This window comes from Phacochoerus africanus, chromosome 2, assembly GCF_016906955.1.
Source record: "Phacochoerus africanus isolate WHEZ1 chromosome 2, ROS_Pafr_v1, whole genome shotgun sequence".
In the NCBI taxonomy this organism is placed as follows: Eukaryota; Metazoa; Chordata; class Mammalia; order Artiodactyla; family Suidae; genus Phacochoerus; species Phacochoerus africanus.
Window position 1 is genome coordinate 191434262 of NC_062545.1, and position 22495 is coordinate 191456756.

General features: G+C 36.2%; 1 protein-coding gene across 1 annotated transcript in view; it reads left to right on the top strand.

The window, feature by feature from the left end:
- Positions 1 to 22495, top strand: part of PCNX4 (pecanex 4) — a 40906-nt gene that overhangs the window by 14118 nt on the left and 4293 nt on the right. The window contains 8 exon segments of the mRNA XM_047767463.1: positions 74 to 588; positions 833 to 933; positions 1059 to 1181; positions 4665 to 5025; positions 7634 to 7737; positions 11979 to 12879; positions 12882 to 13014; positions 13657 to 13843. Of these exon segments, the coding sequence (XP_047623419.1) occupies positions 74 to 588; positions 833 to 933; positions 1059 to 1181; positions 4665 to 5025; positions 7634 to 7737; positions 11979 to 12879; positions 12882 to 13014; positions 13657 to 13843 (2425 nt within the window).

Here is a 22495-nt window from a genome sequence, read left to right on the forward strand (position 1 = left end):
AAAGTTATATGTAACTTATTCTTAAAAAAACATTTTTTCTTTTCAAGCAAATCTTTTTTCTCTCTCTCTGCAGGTTGTTGATAATGTTCATCATTTCCTCTGGAACAGTGATAACATCATATTTCATCCCCAGCACTGTTGGTGTGGTTCTTTTCATGACTGGACTTGGGTTCTTACTGAGTCTTAACCTAAGTGAGATGAGTTTTCTCTTCAGACACAGTGTGACCAAACACAGAGTTGAAACCAAATCTAAGACTTTACCCAGTGGTTTGGAAAAACAGTATACTTGGAAGGAATATCTTTTCTACATCATTGTATTAGTCTTGGCTCTCTTGGAAACTGGCTTGTTACATCACTTTGCTGGTTTCTCACATATTTCCAAAAGCAGTCCCCAGGCTATTGTTGGCTATATTTTGATGATATTATTTATAATATTATGGATACTTAAAGAAATTCAAAGTGTCTATATCTTTGGAATTTTCCGGAACCCTTTCTATCCAAAGGATGTGCAAACTGTGACTTTATTCCTAGAGAAGCAAACAAAGCTCGTGAAGATTGGTGTTGTCAGACGGATTTTGATAAATATAGGTAGGAAGATAAAAAATCTGATAAACTTGGATTATATTTTGGAAGTATACAAAAATATTACAGAATTTCTGTATTTGTATAATATATTGCATGTATGTGTTTATTTTATGTTTTGCTTTGTTTATGGGTTTTTTAAGTTAATTGCTTAAATGTAATTATAAAAATATCCATATTGGCCAAAATAAAATAAGGTATAAGGGGTTATTTTGCCTTTGTGTAATTTGTCTCTTTTTTCTTATCTTAGTGTCACCTTTTGCTATGATAGCATTTCTTTCAATGGACAGTTCCTTACAAAGTCTCCACTCTGTGTCTGTCTCCATTGGATTCACAAGAGCTTTTAGAATGGTAATCATAATAGGCACTTACTAGTATTTTCCTTTTCCCAAATTTAATTAGGATTTTGTTTACACTGAGAGATTACTCAGGTTATCAAATTTGGCCTAATAAAGTGGTTAATTTGTGTACTACAGGTATGGCAGAATACAGAAAATGCTTTATTGGAGACAGTCATTGTATCAGCAGTGCACTTGTTGATCTCCAGTACAGACACATGGTGGAACAGAAGCTTAGACACAGGAATCAGACTCTTACTGGTAAATATGTTTTTCATAGCTTTAATGAGATGTGTTTCATATACCATAAAACCATTCACTTAAAGAATAAAGTTCTGTGGTATATATTCAGAACCTTTTAGCCATCACCATGATCTAATTTAGCACATTTGCAACACTCTCCACCCCAAGAAACCTCATACACATTAATAGTCATTCTCTATTCTACTTTCCATTCCATCCACCCTCTCACTTCAGCCCCAGCAACCATTATCTGCTCTCTGTCTCTAAGGATTTACCAGTTCTGGACATTTCACATGAATATAATCATATGTAGTCTTTTTTGCATCTCACTTCTTTCACTTATGTGTTTTCCAGGTTCATCCATGTTTTAGTATGTATCAGTATTTTATTCTTTTTTATCACATAATTGTCCATTCTGTGGATATATCAAATTTAGTTGATTCATTCATTAAATAATAAGACATTTAGATTGTTTCTGCTTTGAATATTACAATAAATGCTGCTATAAACATTGATGTGCAAGTTTTTATGTAGGACATAAGATTTCGTTTCTCTCAGGTAAGTTACCTAGGATTGGAATTTCAGTTATATATAAACTTTATGTTTTAACACTTCAAAGTATTGCCAAACATTTTCCACAATGATTGCACTATTGATACATTGTGACTAACAACATATGAGGATTCTTATTTTTCAACGTTCTCGCTAACAGTTGCCTGACTTTTTCATTATAATGTTTTCATGGGTGTGAACTGCTGTCTCTTCATGGTTTTGATTTTGCGTTTCTCTGAATCCTAGTGATGTATCATTACATAGGTTTTTTGGCCATTTGTGTATGTTTTTTGAGGAACTATCTATTCAAATTCTTTGTCCATTTCTACCTGAGTTATTTTTCTTTTACTGTTAATTTTAAGAGTTCTTTATATATTCTGGATACAAATTCCTTGACAGATATATGGTAAGATATACAATAAGTAAAAATTTTTCCATTCTGTAGGTTTAGATTTCTTTTTTTTTTTTTTCGGTCTTTTTTTTGCCTTTTGTACGGCCGCTCCTGCAGCATATGGAGGTTCCCAGGCTAGGAGTCGAATCGGAGCTGTAGCCACTGGCCTGCGCCAGAGCCGCAGCAACGCGGGATCCGAGCTGCGTCTGCGACCTACACCATAGCTCACGGCAACTCTGGATCATTAACCCACTGAGCAAGGCCAGGGGTCGAACCTGCAACCTCATGGTTCCTAGTCAGATTCGTTAACCACTGCACCACAACGAGAACTCCAGGTTTAGATTTCTTGATAATGTCTAGCTTTCCTGATAATCTTTATAGTATCTAGCATTCTTAATAATGTCCTTTGAAGCAAAAAAGTTTTAGTTTTGATAAAAGTTCAATTTATCTATATGTTTCTTTTTTTTGCTTTTTTTGATATCATTATTGCTTATATTTTTGGTGTCATATCTAATAAACACTGCCTACTCCAATATCATAAAGATTTATCATGTTTTCTTCTAAGAGTTTTACAGTTCTAGCTCTTATATTTGGGTCTATAATCTACTTGGAGTTAATTTTTGTATGCGATGTGGGCTGGTGTTCCAAATCCATTCTTTTGTATATGAATAAACAATGGTTCCAGCACTATTTATTAAAAAATTATTCTTCCCTCAATGACTTTTCTTGGCACCTTATCAAAAATAAAACAACAAATGTAAGGGTTTATTTCTGGACTCCCATTTTTTTTTCTGCATTCATCTATATGTCTGTCCTTACGCCAGTACTACATTGTCCTGATTACAGTAGCTTTGTAGTAGGTTTTAAAATTGGTAATTGTGAGTCTTACGACTTTTTCTTTTTTCAAGATTGTTTTGACTCTTCTAGTACTCTTGCATTACCGTAGAAATACTGGCTTAGGCTTTTCAGATTTTTCGAAAAGGCATCTGAGACTTTGATAGGGATTGCCTTGGTTCTTTAAATCAATTTGAGGAATATTGCTATCTTAAAAATATTAGTTCTTACTTATCTACATGACATGTCTTCACATTTATTTATATCTTCTTTAATTTCTTTCAGTAATGTTTTGTAGTTTTCAGTGTATAAGTTGTACACTTTGATCAAACATTACTCCTAAGTATTTTATTCTTTTTTGGAGGGAAGGGGGGCCTGCACCCCACTGCTGCAGTGACAATGCCAGATCCTTAACCTGCGCCGCAAAGGAAATCCCCTTTTTTATTCTTTTTCATTAGTTATAATGGACTGTCTTCCTGATTCATTTGGGGGGGTTTCATTGCTCAAATATAGAATGCAATTGATTTGTTAATATTAATTTTATGCCATGAAACCTCACTGAAGTATTTTATTGTTTCTAATAGATTTTTAGTGGATTTCTTAGGATGTTCTGTATATAAGATCATGTCATCTGCAAATTAGATACAGTAAAGATTGTTTTGCTTCTTTCTTTCCAATCAGGATGTCTTCTATTTCTTTTTCTTACCTAATTGCCCTGGCTAGAACCTCCAGTATAAAGGTGAACAAAATGCATAAGAGTGTGAACATCTTATGAGGAAATAATATGGTCTTTCTCCATTAAGTTGGTGTCAGTCTTTTACCATTAAATGTGACATCAGCTGTGGATTCTTCATAGATGCTCTTTATCAGGAAGGAAGTTCCCTTCCATTTCTAATTAAATCTTTTTATCAAGAAGGGTGTTGGATTTTGTCAAATGCCCTTTTTATGTGTAGAAATGGTCATGTGGTTTTGGTTCTTAAATCTATTAACATGATGGAATATGTTGATTTTCACTTGTTAAACCAATTTTGCATATGCGGAATAAATCTCCCTCAGTCTTGGTATATAGTCTTGTCTTTATGTTGCAGGATTTAATTAGCTAGTGTTTTGATGAGAATTTTTGTGTGATGCAAATATCTGTAGGTTTCTTTTCTTTCATACCTTTGCTTTAGATAACAGAACTGATTTCATAGAATGAATTTGGAATTTCATACCAATAATTCTTAAATGTTAGTAGCATTCAGTATGTACCGTAAATATTTTGTAGTATTTCATAGTAAGGAAGCCATCTGGGCCTCAGCTTTTCTCTTTGGGTATTTTTTTTTAATAATTATTTTTATTTTTTTTCAATTATATCTGGTTTACAGTGTTCTGTCAAATTTCTACTGCACAGCATGGTGACCCAGTTACACATACATGTATACATTCTTTTTTTTCACATTATCATGCTCCATCATAAGTGACCAGACGTAGTTCCCAATGCTACACAGCAGGATCTCATTGCTAATCTCTTTGGGTATCTTTTAAATAACTTACTCAATTTCTCTTCTTGTTATAGGTCTCATCAGATTTTCTATTTCTTCAAGTCACAAAGAATCTAATATAAGGGTTATTTCCGCAAAAATATTAGAGCGACAGTAAAATTACATAGGTTTTCTTAATGTGATCTTGAAGATCCATGAAATGTATTTAAGAATTAAAAAATTATTTTTATGTCTCTACAGGTTGGTATCATGCGTGATCGTCTGATTCAGTTTATCTCTAAATTACAGTTTGCTGTGACTGTACTTTCGGCATCCTGGACAGAGAAAAAACGTAGAAAATCAACCACCACTTTATGTATACTCAACATTGTCTTCTCTCCGTTCATGTTGCTCTTAATAGTTTTTTCTACACTACTCTCATCCCCCTTACTCCCCCTCTTCACCCTTCCTTTGTTCCTGGTGGGGTTTCCTCGACCTGTTCAGAGTTGGCCAGGAGTGGTGGGCACCACAGCCTGCGTGTGTGCAGATACAGTGTATTACTACCAGATGGTCCCAAGTTTGACCACTGCACTGCAGTCTGCAATGGCAGCTGGAAGTTTAGGTAAGTAAATGGGTTGTGCTTAAGAAATCCTCAGTAATGTATTTGAAGTACAAAAAAATAAACACATAGAAAAGCAGTCTTTTGATCCAACTGTTACACAGATTCTGATACTTTGATGAATAGGCATAAAGACTAAACACAAAGTTGAAGTATATCTCCTTATTTTAAGGTCAATAAAGTTATAAAATAGAAATACTAAGTGAAAATTTTATTAAGATGAATTGACCTTTTTTTTTTTTTTTTGGTTTTTAGGGCCACACCCGCAGCATATGGAAGTTCCCAGGCTAGGGGTTGAATCGGAGCCAAACCTGCAGGCCACAGCAGTGCCTGATCCAAGTCATGTCTTGGACCTACACCACAGCTCATGGCAATGCTGGATCTCTGACCCACCGAGTGGAGCCAGAGATCAAACCCACATCCTCATAGATTCATTTCTGCTAGTTGGATTCATTTCTGCTTCACCACAACTGGAATTCCTGATTTGATGATTTTTTAAAAACCATTTTCTTGAATAAAATCAGGTTATAGTCCCACCATGAAACATGAAAACACCTTATCTTTCAAAATTTCCATGAATTTATAATGAGCTATATCAAGTAGATAATAGCTTTGATCAATAAAGAATGAAAATATAATTTTGTGATAATCTTTTAATTTTACCATACACTAACTATAAATTCAACTATATTACACTTCTCAAGGTTGGTTTTAGATAAGGTACAAGCTGATGACAGTAGTGTGTGGTCTCATTCCATATGCCTTAGCCCCTGAAATTGTTTTAGATATGTCCAATGACTTCCTGGCAGACTGACTCCTGGCAGAGAGTAGCAATTTAAAATTAGAATTTTAATGATATGTTTACTTGGGTTCAGCTTATTATTTATTATGTGAGATAATTTAGGAAAAACTTTATGATATAAATTTTTTTATAACTAATCATTTTCCCTTTCTTATAGGAAATAACTACACTTTTAATACTTTTATCCATTTCCAATATTTTTATTATATGGTGCAATGCCACTTTAAAAATAACCTATGAGGTTAAATTCACATCTGAAATAATAAATACCTTAGTAATTAGGTGGTAATTATACTTTATCATCAAAACAATTATATTCAACCAACAAGTGTATTATAAAGTATTTCCTGGAGAAAATAAAACAGTGAGGTAACATGTCACACACATCTCATTGCCAAAAATGTAAAATAGAGCTGACATTAACAAGTATTGGCTAGGGAATGGGGAACAGGAACTCTTAAACCCTGCTTGATGGGAATATGTGAATTCATACGACCACCTTGAAGAGTAAACATAATAGTCTGTAGTAAAGACGTATGTATTCCATGGTGTAGGGATTCCAGTTTTAGAGTCCATGATTCAGTGATTCCAGTTGTAGAGAAACTTTCGTACATGTGTTTTGGGGGTTCCCAAAACCATTCCTAGGTTTGATGATTTTCAAGGAAGACACATAGGACTCAATATATAGTTGTACTCATAGCTAAGATTTATTATAGTAAGAGGATACAGAGCAAATACAGCAAAGCAAAAGTCACATGAAATCAGAGACCAGGTGAAAGCTTCCAGGTACCTCTCCCAGCGGAGTTACACAGAACATGCTTAATTCCCCCACAATTCATTGTGACAGTGTGTGTGATATGTTAACTACCAGGGAGCTTATTTGAGACTCAATGCCTAAGGCTTTCATTGAAGGCTGGTCATGTAGGCACCGTCTGCCTACCACACACCAAAATTCCAGACTCCCAAAAGGAAAGCGAGTGTGTTCAGTATAAACTGTGTTCTTTGCACAGGCTAGGCACAATGAGAGACTGTTTACCAGTTAGGGTGGTGAGAACTCTTGAAATACAAGTGCCCAGGTGCCAGCCATGGGACAACCTGGTAAGCAGGCCTTTCAAAGGATGGCAGTCAGTTCTGCTATGTTAGCTCTTCTCTACATAATGCATTATACAAACAGACTTGGCAGAGAGATCACTTCTACAGCATTATTTATGCCAGTGAAAAATTGGATACATTTGAAATGTTTATTAACAGGAAAATGACTAAATTCAGCTATGTAATGAATTCTCAGTACAGTTACAGTGAATGACTTTGGGCTGTTTGTAGTCAACGTAATGTCTCAGAGACAGCATTGAGAGAAAAACTAAGTTTTAAGAGCATTTACACGGTAGATAGCATTTTATGTAAATTTTTAACACAACGAAACATTTCTATATGCATGTATGTAAAAATGTACAAAATGTTTTAAATAATTAATGTGAAGTTGGCTTTAATATATTTAATTTGTTTTCCTAAAATAGTTAACATGTATTTAGGATTTTATATAGCAGGTTCTAATTTGTTGTTTTTCTGGAAAATATATTCTTGAATTCTTATGTTTTATTACGTATAGATTTTCTCTTCCAGCTGTTCCTGTAAAGAGCTTAATTTAATGCCCCCTGATATGTAATGAAGTTTTTTGTATTCTTAATATAAAAAGAGGGTAGAAAGAGATATGAATTAGTTCCACATGTGTTATCAATTTTAAAGACTCACATGGTAAAATAAAGCTTGAACAATCACTCACTTTTTTTTTTTCCTAATTTGTTTCAGGTCTCATCTTACCTGGGTCTCATTACTTGGGCCGTTTTCAGGATCGTTTAATATGGATAATGATTCTAGAGTGTGGCTATACTTATTGCTGCCTTAACATTAAGGTCAATGTGCATTTGAAACCTCTCTACTACATGTGTGAAAATTTTGTTTGTTTTGCACACACAAACACTTAATAGCTCACTTTGAAAGAGTATCTTTTAACTACCTATAAAAAAAAACCAAGGGATTTTTTGGGGGAGTGAAGGAGAAAAAGATAGCTAATAAAGCTTTGCCAGGCAAAGGGAGCCACAGCAGGCTAATGTCTTAGAGACTGTGCCCTCAAAACCTAGGGATTTTTTAAAGTGTATTTCAACATGCACATATTGATAGGCAGACTGGTATTTGACTGTGTAATACAGCATAGTAACAAAATACACTTGCCCCTTTTCATCCAGTCTTATTCTTTTTATCCCTGTCTAGTTGAGCATCTCAAAAACGTTGCTCAGTAGTATTTTCTTCATCCTGTATCGTATAAGCTTTCTCAACTTAGCAAAAACCTTCTTTTGATCCCACTGCCCTTACCTGCTAGTAATCTGTTTTTTTGTTTGTTTGTTTTTTTCTTTCCTTGCAGAGCAAAATGCCTTATCAGAGTCACTTTTAGTCATGTCTCCCATTTGATTGCTCCCATTTTCTCTTCAACTTGCTCTGGGGTTTTGACCCTATTACTTATTACCCCACTAAAAACTGCTCTAGTCAAGATCTCCAATGGCTGTCGCATTGCTAAATCCAGTGGTTAATTCTCAGATCAGATCTTATTTGACCTGTCATCAGCATTTGACACAGGTGATCTCTTGACTTGTTTCACAGCCTCCTTTGATGATTCCTTTTCTCTTCCTTGACCTCTTAATATCAGAGTGCTCCCTTCCTTGCTAACAACTCCATCCTTCTGGTTGCCCAGCTCAAAAACATTTGGGCTTTGGTCCAGTAGTGTTTGACTCTTTGTTTACTTCTATACCCTGCATCCAATCCAATAAGAAATTCTGTCGGCTCTGCTTAAGTCATGTCCTGTATCCACCACTTCTTACCACTCTGCTTTCAGCCACCTTCATCCCTTTGCTGGATAGCTACAATAGCTTCCTAATTGGTCTCTCCATTTCCACCTTCACCCCCCTACAACCTGTTATCAACTGGAATGATTTCTAAAATCTAAGTCAGATCATGTTGCTCCCCTACTCAAAATATTCTTCCTTTATTCGGAGTAAAAGCCAAGGCCCTAAATGTTCCCTCTTCCCTCTTTGGTCTCATCTACTGTTTTAACCCTCTCATTCTACTCCAATATACTGGCTGTTCCTTTTGCCTGGAATACTCTTCCTTCGGATCACCACACAGCTCACTCCCTCACCACCTTTAAAGCTTTGCTCAAATGTCACACTTACAATGAGTTCTACTATGGCCATCCTATTTAAATTGCATACCCACTCCCATCCCTGCCTGCATTTTGATCCTCCTTATGTGCTTTACTTTTTCTCCATTTTCATTGCACTTATACCTTCTAGTAAACTATGTAATTACTTATTAATTGTATTATCGATTGCCCGTGTTTCTCCACTCTCTAATTTAAATGTCACAAGAGCAAGTATCTCTGTTTTTATTTGGAGGATGTATCTTAACCCCCTGGATCAGTGCTTGGCATATAATAGGCCCTTAACAAATATTTGGCGAATGAGTGAATTTTTTTGTCTTAGTGCAGATTAGATAAAATTGTTGGTAAGTAAAGCGCTCTTCCTTTAGTCCAGTAGTTCTAAAAATGCAGCTCCTCAGACTAGTAATTGTAACATCTACTGGGAACTTGTTGGAAATGGAAATTCTTAGGCCTCACCCCAGATCTACTGAATGAGAAACTCTGGGGGAGTGCCCAGCAATCTTTGTTTTAAGAAGCCTTCCACTGATTCTGACTCACCTAATGTTCTAGAACTACTACTCTAGTCGAACACATACAAGTAGGAGAAAGCAGAAAAATTATGTAAAATTTGGAGGACATTTTCATTGCTTAATTTAGTTCTGTTTTAAATGGTATAGTTTTATAATATCTTAAAATGTGGGTCCTTTTATTGATCTTTTGTGTGCCATGATATATATATGCTATAAAGATATACTTTTTGGTGGCAGTCTTTTTCTTTCTTTCTTTATTGTTTTGGATACAGGCTTGCTTAACTATACCATCTACTAACATTTATATAACACTTTAAAGTTTATAAAGCACTTTCATTACTTGCTTTAATCTTCACAACCCTATGTGCTAAGATTATTTTTCTTTGAAAGAGAAGCCAAAGGAATTGAAGAGGGTAAGTGGCCTACTTAAGATTGCGTACTTGCATCTGGTGGAGCCATAACTTAAAAGTAGGTTCTGATGTCACATTTTATGTTTTTTCCATGGATAATAATACAACCATTTTACAATCTAGCAGTTTTTTAAAAATGTATAAATAAATAAGTAAATAATAGTAAACAATGACCTTGTGTATCCTCTTCAAGTGATTCCTTCTAGGGGAGTAATCAACTGTGTTTAAAATTTATAAGAATAGGTTTACAGCGTTCTGTCAATTTTCTACTGGTCAGGAAGGTGACCTGGTCACACATATATTATACAATCTTTTTGTCACATTATCATGCTCCATCATAAGTTAGTAGATATAGTTCCCAGTGCTATACAGCAGGATCTCATTGCTTATCCATTCCAAAGGCAAGAGTTTGCATCTATAAACCTCAAATTCCCAGTCCACCCCACTCCTTCTCCCTACCCCTTGGCAACCACAAGTCTATTCTCCAAGTTCATGAGTTTCTTTTCTGTGGAAAGGTTCATTTGTGCCATATATTAGATTCCAGATATAAGTGATACCATGGTATTCGTCTTTCTCATTCTGACTTACTCCACTTAGTACAAGAGTCACTAGAGTTTGCATCTATGTTGCTGCAAATGGCGTTATTTTGTTCTTTTTCATAGCTGAGTAGTATTCCATTGTGTATATACACCATATCTTAATCCATTCATCTGTCTATGGACATTTAGGTTGTTTCCATGTCTTGGCTATTGTGAATGGTGCTGCAGTGAACATATGGGTGCATGTGTCTTTTTTTAAGGAAAGTTTCATCCAGATATATGCCCAAGAGTGGGATTGCTGGGTCATACGGTAGTTTTATATTTAGCTTTCTGAGGTACCTCCATACTGTTTTCCATAGTGGTTGTCCCAACTTAGATTCCCACCAACAGTCTAGGAGGGTTCCCTTTTCTCCATACCTTCTCCAGCATTTGTTATTTGTAGACTTACTAATGATAGCCATTCTGACTGGTGTGAGGTGTTACCTTATAGTAGTTTTCATTTGCCCTTCTCTTAATAAGTGTTGTTGAGCATTTTTTCCTGTGCTTGTTGGCCATCTGTATGTCTTCTTTAGAGAAATGTCTATTCAGGTCTTTTGCCCATTTTACAATTGGGTAGTTGGTTTTTTGCTGATGAGTTGTATAAGTTGCTTGTATATTCTAGAGATTAAGCCCTTGTCAGTTGGATCATTTGAAACTTATCTTCTCCCATTCTGTAGGTTGTCTTTTTGGTTTCCTTAGCTGTGCAGAAGCTTATCAGTTTGATTAGGTCCCACTGGTTTATTTTTGCTTTTATTTTTGTGGCTTTGGGAGACTGACCTGAGAAAACATTTGTAAAGTGTCTCTGTTAGGTGGAGGAAGTTATCTTCTATTGCTAGTGTACTGAGCATCTTTATTATGAAAGTGTGATAGATTTTATCAAATGATCTTTCTATAACTATTAAAATGATAATGTAGTGTTTTTTCTTTCTTTCTTTCTTTTTGTTTTTTTGTTTTTTTAGGGCTGCACCTGCAGCATATGGAGGTTCCCAGGCTAGGGGTCTAATCGGAGCTGCAGTTGCCGGCCTATACCAGAGCCACAGCAGTGCCATATCCAGGCTTCATCTGCGACCTACACCACAGGTCACGGCAACACTGGATCCTTAACCCACTGATCAAACCCACAACCTCATTGTTCCTAGTTGGATTCGTTTCTGCTGCACCAAGACAAGAACTCCGCATTTTTCATATCAAAAATGCATCGTTCCTAGTTGGATTCGTTTCTGCTGCACCAAGACGAGAACTCCATATTTTTCAATTATTCAATGGCGAATATATTAAGTGTCATTAAATTTGAACTAAGGCGTGGCTCTTGGGTTAAAGAATTTTTTTGCATTTTTCATATTTTTATTATGAGAATTCAATCCATGAGTGTTTATAAAATTAGTTACTTTTCTCTGTGTATTAAGTTATCATAAACTGAAGTACTTTCTGTTTGCTCCTTAGGGGTTAGAATTGCAAGAAACATCCTGTCATACTGCTGAAGCTCGAAGAGTTGATGAAGTTTTTCAGGGTGCCTTTGAACAAGAGGAATATGCAAGAGTATGTTCCATTAATGAACACTTTGGAAATGTCCTGACACCCTGTACTGTTTTGCCTGTGAAACTCTATTCTGATGCCAGGAGTGTCTTGTCTGGCATAATAGATTCCCATGATAACTTAAAAGAATTTAAAGGTGACCTTGTTAAAGTACTTGTTTGGATACTTGTTCAGTACTGTTCCAGAAGATCCAGCATGCAGGAGAATGTTCAAAAAACTGAAAATAAAGGGAAAGCATCTCTAATAATCCTGCCTGCTTTGAATTCTTCACCACAACCTGAATCCCTAGAAGACACAGATAGTTTAAATTCAGAAAATTTGGATGACTGGTCTGATGATATTTTTGGTGAGGAGCCAACTATCAAAAAAGGAAAAGAAGAAAAAGATCAGCTGAAAGTTTTGCCAGTTATAAATTTGCCTATACCAGGATCAGTAGAATCACAGAGGGTAGGTAATCATTCTACAAGCACAGTCACTGAAAGTAGTCTTTACCAAGCAGTTGTGTTGGGATACCCTGCTGTTGACAAAGGAGAGCAAGAAGACCGGACATATATCCCTCTCATGGAGTTCAGTTGTTCTCATTCTCACTTGTTAAGCTTACCTGAAGAATGGATGTCTAACTGTTTGCCTAATTCCAAAGTGAAGGAGATGAGATCGTTATTTCCAGAAGACTGGTATCAGTTTGTTTTAAAGCACTTGGAGTGTTTTCATTCAAAAGAAAATGCTTCAAGCATAGTGGAAGAAATTGCAAAGGACAGAGTATTGAAAGAATTTTATGTTCATGCAGTAGTGACTTGTTATTTTAGTTTATTGGAGTGGACAATATGACTCCTAGTCCTGGTCATATATTGAGAGTTTACAGTGGCGTTTTGCCTTGGTCTGTTGCCTTGGATTGGCTTACAGAAAAGCCTGAGCTGTTTCAACTAGTCCTGAAAGCTTTCAGGTAATTTGTTTTGGTTACATACAAGTTGTAATATTGACTGAAAAATATTGATTTTTTTTTATAACCTAGAAGGATATGCTCCTCCATTTCTAATTTTTAAAAAGTGATCATTTTAAAAAGTAATTACATTCCCAAAAATGAAGAAAAAAATACTTAGTAAATATTATGATTATATCAGGATTGCCCTTTAGTTTGTACTTCTTGGTTAGGTGGGGAACCTGTTTTTACATGCCTTCCTGGATTTCTTTGCTTTAACTCTTATCATTTCTCCCTGATCTTTTTTTCTGAAATGTGTATGATTTTAGTTAAGTCATAAAATATGGATTGAGGAATTCCCATCATGGCACAGTGGAAACGAATCCAACTAGAAACCATGAGGTTGTGGGTTCAATCCCCTGGCTTTGTTCAGTGGGTTAAGAATCCGGCATTGCCATGAGCTGTGGCATAGGTCACAGATGCATATCAGATCTGACATTGCTGTGGCTGTGGCATAGGCTGGCATCTATAGCTCCAATTAGACCCCTAGCCTGGGAACCTCCATATGCTGTGGGTACAGCCCTAAGAAGCCAAAAAACCCAAGATCTATCTATAAAGTTGATTTTAAAAATTCTAAAATTCCTTATTTCTCCTTTTTTTTTTTAGGTATACTCTGAAACTAATGATTGATAAAGCAAGTTTAGGTCCAATAGAAGACTTTAAAGAGCTGACTGACTGTCTTGAAGAATATGAAAGTGACTGGTACATTGGTTTGGTGTCTGATGAAAAGTGGAAGGAAGCAATTTTACAAGAAAAACCATACTTGTTTTCTCTGGGGTATGATCCTAATATGGTAAGGTTAAATATGTCCCATTAAACATTTTCACATATTAACTGTAAAGAACAGAAATCAGTTATAAAGCATTAGATCTAGTGAGAGTGGTAACATTCTAGGTATAAATAAAATTAACTGCAGTATTAAGGCATTTGTAATTATGATTTTATGGCTAATATAATCCAGTCCTAGAATGACTGATTATTTACTTTTGCAAACCTAATAGAAGCCAATTAAGAATGCTGTGTGGGAGTTCCCACCATGGAACAGTGCGTTAAGAAACTTACTGTAGCGGCTCCGGTCACCACAGAGGTGCAGGTTCCATCCACAGTCCAGCACAGTGAGTTAAAGGATCTGGTGTTGCCACAGTTGCTACATGGCATCTGTGGCTTGGACTTAGTCCCTGGCTGGGAACTTCCATGTGCCATGGGTGTGGCCATAAAATTTTTAAAACTTTAAAAACAGACAAAAAAAGAAAAAAAAGAATGTTATGTGGCCACTGTGCAGTAACTGAGCTGCAGAATAGTCAAGTAAATGTAATTTGCTATAGCATATTTGACTAAATGAGTCATATTTCCATGGGAAATTCAGGTATATGACTTATCACTTTGGATTTGACTCCTTGATAAAAAGTTAATTCATTAAGTGGCAAAATATTTCTTTTGCTGAAATCTGACTTGTGAAAATTCAGAGAGATTCTAAGGAACGACTTTTTTAAGATTTAGTAGTTGTTCTTATTACATTTAAAATGTCATTGAGGAGTTCCCGTTGTGGCACAGCGGAAACGAATCCGACTAGGAACCATGAGGTTGCGGGTTCAATCCCTGGCCTCGCATTGCCGTGAGCTGTGGTGTAGGTTGCAGACGTGGCTCAGATCTGGCGTTGCTATGGCTGTGGCATGGGCTGGTGGCTACAGCTCCAATTGGCCCCCAACCCCGGGAACCTCCACATGCCACGAGTGAGGCCCTAAAAAGACAAAAAGACAAAAAAAATGTCATCAAGTGTACACAATATGAAAGATTCAGTGTTATGAGCTTTTTGAGGGTTCCATGTGTGGTATTATTGCAAATGTGCTTCCCAATGAAAAAGAAGGAAGTTGTTTTTAAAAAACAACCATTTAAAGTCTTGGAAATGGGGAGTTCCCATCATGGCTCAGCATAAACGAATCTGACTAGAATCCATGAGGACGCAGCCTGGATCCCTGGCCTCACTCAGTGGGTTAAGGATCTGGCATTTCTGTGAGCTATGTTATAGGTCACAGATGCTGCTCAGATCCTGCACTGCTGTGGCTGTGGCATAGGCTGGCAGCTATAGCTCTGATTCTACCCCTAGCCTGGGAACTTTCATGTGCCACAGGTGTAGCCCTAAAAAAACCAAACCAAACAAAAATCAAACAAATGAAAAAGTCTTGGAAATAGTTCTAAGGGCATACAGCAAATAAAGAAACATTTATTTAAGTAAATATTCTAGGGCGTTCCCATTGTGCAGAGGAAATGAATCTGACTAGTATCCATTAGAATGTGGGTTCCATCCTTGGCCTCACTCACTGGGTCAGGGAACTGGCATTGCTGTGAGCTGTGGTGTAGGTCACAGACATGTCTCAGATCCCACATTGCTGTGGCTGTGGTGTAGGCCAGCAGCTGTAGCTCCAATTTGACCACTGGCCTGGGATCTTCCATATGCTGCGAGTACAGCCCCAAAAAAAGCAAAAAAAAAAAAAAATCTAAAACCTAGGAAGAGTGGTTAGAGTCCACATTATTTGAACCAAGACCCATTCCCTCCCAGCTCAGCAAGACAGAAACTCCACTCAGACTGGTATTGCCAAGAACACAGGGCTCCCTCTCTCCTCAGCTCCCAGTTGAAAGGCTGTTTTCCTACAAGAAGAACTTCAGCATTTCTCTTCTTACTCTGGGCATGTATAGTCAAAAGGTGAGAACTTCTTTCTGGCCACCCCAACATGTTGGATGGAGACTTTACCCAAACATGGTGCCACTGAGAATGGTGGGGCCCTGATCTCCCTTGCATGTGGAGGTTCCACACTGGGAGAGACAAGTCAGAAAGAGCTGAGTTTACTGCTTCTCTTATACCAAACACTTACGTCATAAAGCTTAGGTGTCACTCAGAAGAATGCCATTGTCTTAGCTTCCAGTCCCAGAGCTCTAGGTCAGACATTTTGCCCCCCGGGTGAAGCAGACCATTAAAAAAAAAGCTCCAGATCTCTTCCCAAAGGAGCTGACTGCATTTGCACACAGTGCGGACATGTTAAAGCTTAAGATGTTCTCAAAAACAGTGGAGGTTGTGGTAAAAGTAATTAGAGGCAACTGGCAAAATCATTTGAGATCTAAGCTAAACTGTAGGCTGGGTAGATTAACAGAGAGAACTAGGGAAAGAAACAGCAAAGAAGGGCCCTCCTGGGGTCAAAACAAATCACAAACATTGACCTCAAAAACTGTTCTCTCAAATAATAGTTCTTGTCCCAAATTGAATTGGATCACTCTTTGGAGCAGTTTAGGTCCTGGGTCATTGTTGACTATGTAGAGCAACCAGCTGGGTATAAGCATTTCACAAAGAGAGCCCTGCCAAACCATTGCCATCCCTTCTTAACTGTGGGCCTTTACAAGGCTGCAGTCCCCGAGGAGCAGTCTCAGAAACTTTACACTTTGCAGGGAAGGTAGGATTAACTTCACTGAAGTCACCAAGCCATTCACTAAGCAAATATGCAAATAACAGTAACAAGCCCTGGGGTGGGGGGTAGAGAGGATCAGTACTCAGAATTGTTGCAGTATTATCGAAAATGTCCAATTTTCAACAAAAATTAGGAAACATGGAAAAAACAAAACAAAAAGACAGGAAAATTTGATCCATGTGCTGGGGTAAGGGATGACAGAAATGGCCTATGAGAGTGACTAAATATCAGATTTAACAATGATTTCATAGTAACCATTCTGTGTATGTTAAAAAGACTGAAGGAAATCAAGATTAAAGAACTAAAACAAAGTGAGTATAGAGAGGAGTTCCCTGGTGGCCTAGTGGTTAAGAACTCTACATTCTCACTGCTGTGGCTTGGGTTTAGTCCCTGGCCTGGGAACTTCACATGCCATGGGCATGGCCAAAAAACACTGAAGTGAGAAAGAGGGAATGAACTTCAACATAATAAAGGCCATATATGACAGCCTACAAGTAACATCATACTCTACAGTGAAGAGCTGAAAGCTTTTCCTCTAAGATCAGAGCCAAGACAAGACAGGATGCCTTCTTTCACTACTTTTATTCAAAATAGTATTAGAACTACTGCCAGAGCAGTTTAGTCAAGAAAAAGAAATAAAAGCATCCAAATTGGAGAGGAAGAAGTAAAACTCACAGTATTTGCAGATGATGTGGTATTATACATGGAAACCCTATACACTATAATAAACTATCAGAAAGAAAAATTAAGAAAACAGTCCATTTACAGTTGCATCAAAAAGAGTAAAATATCTAGAAAAAAAATGTTTTGTCACTCTAAGTTCATACCTCCTAATCTCCTTCACCTAATTCTCTTCTTCCTCCTTCCCCTTCCTTTTCCCCCGCCCCTCTGGCAAACCACCTGTTTATGTGTCTGTAACTCTGTTTTTGTTTTTTTACATTTGTTCATTTGTTTTTTAGATTCTAAGTATAAGTAAATCATGCAATATTTGTCTTTTTCTGACTTATTGTGCTTAGCATAATAGCCTCTAGGTCCATTTGTGTTGTCACAAGTGGCAAGCTTTCATTCTTTTTTACGGCTGATTAATATTCCATTATATGTATATCCCACATCTTCTTTTATCCATTCATCTACTGATAGGCACTCAAGTTGCTTCTATATCTTGGCTATTATAAATAATATTGCACTGAATGTAGGGATGCATATATCTTTCCTAATTGGATAAATACCCAGCAGTGGAAGTGCTGGGTCATATGGTAGTTCTAGTTTTAATTTTTTGAAGAATCTCCATACTGTTTTCCATAGTGGCTGCAGCAATTTAAATTCTCACCAACCATGTATGAAGGTTTCCTTTTCTCCATATCCTCATCAACTCTTGTTATTTGTTGTTTTTTGATAATAGCCATTCTGAAAGGTATGAGATGATAACTCATTGTGGTTTTGATTTGCCTCTTCCCGAAGATCAGGAATGTTGAGCATATTTTCATGTGCCTGTAGGCCATCTATATGTCTTCTTTGGATAAAAGTCTATTCAGGTCATCTGGCCATTTTTAAATCATGGTTTTTTTTTTTTGTTTGTGCGTTTGTTTTTTTTTGATGTTGTATGAGTTTCTTTGTTTATTTTGGACATTAGTTCATTATCAGTTATGTTATTTGCAAATATCTTCTACCATTCAGTATATGGCCTTTTCATTTTGTTGATTACTTCCTTTGCTGTGCAAAGGCTTTTTAGTTTGATGTAGTCCCGTTTAATTTTGCTTTTGTTTCCTTTGCCTGAGGAGACATATCAAAAAAAAAAAAGAGTATTACTAAGACTGATGTCAAAGAACTTGCTAGCTTTATTTTCTTCTTGAAGTTTTATGGTTTCAGGTCTTACATTTAAGTCTTTTTTTTTTTTTTTTGGTCTTTTGTGTTTTTAGGGCTGCACCCACGGCATATGAAGGTTCCCAGGCTAGGGGTTAAATCAGAGCTGTAGCCACTGGCCCATGCCAGAGCTACAGCAGCACGGGATCCAAGCCACATCTGTGACCTACACCACAGCTCACAGCAACACCAGATCCTTAACCCACTGAGCAAGACCAGGGATCGAACCCACAACCTCATGGTTCTGTTGGATTCATTAACCACTGAGCCACGACGGGAACTCCGAATTCTTTAATCCATTTTGAATTGTGTATGATGTGAGAAAGTATGCCAGTTTCATTTACTTGCATGTAGTTGTCCAATTTTCCCACACCATTTGAGGCTGTCTTTTTCCTATCCTATATTTTTGCCCCCTTTGTCATAGATTACTTGTGCACATAAGTGTGGATTCATTTCTGGGCTCTCCGTTCTGTTCCATTGATCTATGTATTGTTTTCATGCCAGTTCCATATGTTTGATTACTGTAGCTTTGTAATATATTTTGAACTCAAGGACTGATACCACTAGTTTTATTATTCTTTCTCAAGATTGTTTTGGCTATTTGGGATCTTTTGTGTTTCTGTACAGATTTTATAATTATATGGTCTAGTTATGTGAAAAGTGCCATTGGTATTTTATAGGGATTGCACTGAGTCTGTAGATTGCCTTGGGTCATATGGTTATTTTAAAAATATTAATTATTCCAACCCATGAACACAGTATCTCTTTCTGTTTGTGACATGTGTTTCTTTCATCAATATCTTAGAGTTTTATGAATATAGGACTTTTACCTCCTTACTTGAATTTATTCATAGGTATTTTATTATTTTTGATGCAATTATGAATGAGGTTGTTTTCCCAGAAGAAAACTGGGGTAGCAATGCTTATATCAGACAAAACAGACTTTAAAACAAAGACTGTAACAAGAGACAAAGAAGAACATTACATATCAAGGAATTAATCCAACAAAATGATATACAGTATAACAATTGTAAAATATTATGCACCCAACATAGAAGCCCCTAAATACTTAAAGCAAATATTAACAGACATAAAGGGAGAAATTGACAGTAACTAATATTAATACCCCACTTGCATCAATGAAAGATCATCCAGACAGAAAATCAATAGAGAAACACTGATCTTAAGTGACACACTAAATAGATTGACTATAGGTATGTGTAAGAACATTATATCTAAAAGCAGTAGAATATACATTCTTTCCAAGTGCACATGGAACATTCTCCAGGATAGAACACATGCTAGGCCACAAAACAAGTCTCAGTAAATTTGAGAAAATTGAAATTCTATTGGGCATCTTTTCCAACCACAATAATGTGAGACTAGGAATCAACTACAAGAAAAAAAGCTGCGAAAAAACACAGACACTGGAGGCTAACCAATACACTGCTGAAAAGCCAATGGATCACTGAAGAAATCAAAAATACCTAGAGACAGATGAAAATGTAACTACAATGATCCAAAATCTATGGGATGCATCAAAAGCAGTTCTAAGAGGGAAGTTTATACAACTCAGTATCAAGAAAAAAAAAAAAAACTAAAACAACCCAATCATAAAATGGGCAAGAGACCTAGATAGACATTTCTTCAAAGAAGATATAGAGATGGCTAACAGGTACATGAAAAGATGCTCAGCATTGTAAATTATTAGAAAAATGCAAATCAAAACTATAGTGAGTAATCTCCTCACACCAGTCAGAATGGCTATCATCAAAAAGTCTACAAACAATAAATGCTAGAGAGGGTGTGGAGAAAAGGGAACCCTCCTACACTGTTGGTGGGAATGTAAGTTGGTGCAACCACAATGGAGAACAATATAGACCTTCCTTAAAAAACTAAAAATACAGTTACTGTGCAATCCAGCAATGTCACTCCTGGGCATATCCAGTAAAGGCAAAAATTCTAATTCAAAAAGATACATGCACCTCAATATATATGCACATTGAAATATTACTCAGCCATGAAAAGAATGAAGTAATGCCATTTGCAGCAACATGGATGGACCTAGAGATTATCATACTAAGTGAAGGAAGGCAGAGTAAAGACCAACATGTGGAATCTGTGGAATCTAAAAAAAATGATACAAAATAACTTACATATCAGAAATAGACTCATAGACATATGAAGAAAACCTCATTGTTACCAAAGGGAAAGTGGGGGGGGAGGATAAATTAGGAGTTTGGAATTAACAGATATCACTATATATAAAATAGATAAACAAGAAGGACCTACTATGTCACACTGGAAACTATATTCAGTATCTTGTAATAACCTATAATGGAAAGGAATATGAAAAAGAACATATATAAATGGGAGAAATATTTGTAAAACATGTATCTAATAAGGGATTATTATACAGTATATTAGATATATTAAAATGTATAAAGAACTCATACAAGTCAGTAGCAAAAAAAAAAAAAAAAAATCTGATTCTAACATGAGCAAGGGATCTGAGTACCCTGAATCTGAATTTTTCCAGAGAAGATATACAGATTGCTAACAGGTACATGAAAAGGTTGTTAGCATTACTGACCATGAGGGAAATGCAAATCAAAACCACTCTCACCTCACACCTGTTAGAATGACTCTTATCAAAAGACAAGAAATTACAAATATTGGCTAGGATGTAAAGAAAAGGGAACTCCCATATACCTTTGGTAGGAATGAAAATGAATGCAGCCACTATGGAAAACAATATTTACAGTTCTCAAAAAATAAAAAGTAGGACTACCATATGATCCAGCAACTTCAATTTTGAGTGTTTATTCAAAGGAAAACAAAAACTCAAAACAATACCTGCAGCCCCTTGTTCATTGCAGCATTATTTATAATAGCCAAGACATGGAAAAAAACTTACGTGTTCACCTGTGGATGGATGAATAAAATGCACACAGACTGGAATATTATTCAGCCATAAAAAGGAAATATTATCATTTGTGACAAAATGGATAAACCTTAAGTGTGTTATGCTAAGTGAAGTAGGTCAGAGAGAGATCAATTTGATCTCAGTTCCATTTGATCTCTTATATGTGGAATCTTACATGTGGTTACCAGAAGTTGAGGGATGAGAGTGGGTAAAATTGGTCAAACTACAAACTTATAGTTATCAAACAAATAAGTCCTGGGAATGTAATATATAACATGATGTCTATAGTTAATACTGCATCATATATTTTTATGTTGCAAGAAAGTAGATCTTTAAAGTTCTCAAGAAAAAAATAAAAGCTTATAACTGTGTAGTGATGATGTTAATTAGACTTATTGTGATTATTATACAATATATCAAAATACTGAATTATTATATACCTAAAATAAATATAATATATATTTCAGTTATAACTCACTTTAAAAAGGGAAATGAAGGTAAGATGACAATCTCACATCAAATAAAGAATATCAATAGAGATAGAAATGATAAGAAAAGAACTAAATGAAAAATTTACTAGAGGGCTAGACCATAAATAGAATAACTTAACCCAGTATAAAAATAAAGGACTTGTATAGACATTTCTTCAAAGAAAATATGCAAATGGAGCAATAAGCACATGAAAGGATACTCAACATCCTTCATCATCAGGGAAATGCAAAGCAAAACCACAGTGAGATATCACATCATAGTAGGATATCTAAAATCAAAATGTTAGAAATATTAGTAAGGATATAGAGAAACTGAAACTCTGACACAGTATAAGTAGAACTGTAAAATGGCACAACCGCTTTGGAAAACATCTGGCAGTTTCTCAAATTAAACACAGAGTTACCATGGTCCACTCCTAGGAATTAGCATATACCCAAAATAAATGAAAACAGAAATCCACACAAAAATTTGTACATGGATGTATATAGCAGCATTATTCATAATTGTTGAAAGATGGGAACACCCAACTGTCTATCACCTGATGAAAGAATAAACAAATAGTGGTTTATTCATTCAGTGGAGTATTATTTGGCTACAAAAAGAATGGTACAACATGAATTGCTGGGAGCCATTCGTGAAGGTCTGCCTGCTGACAAAGTCCAGGATACTAAGGACCCCAGACTGCACAGCATGTCTGGGAAGG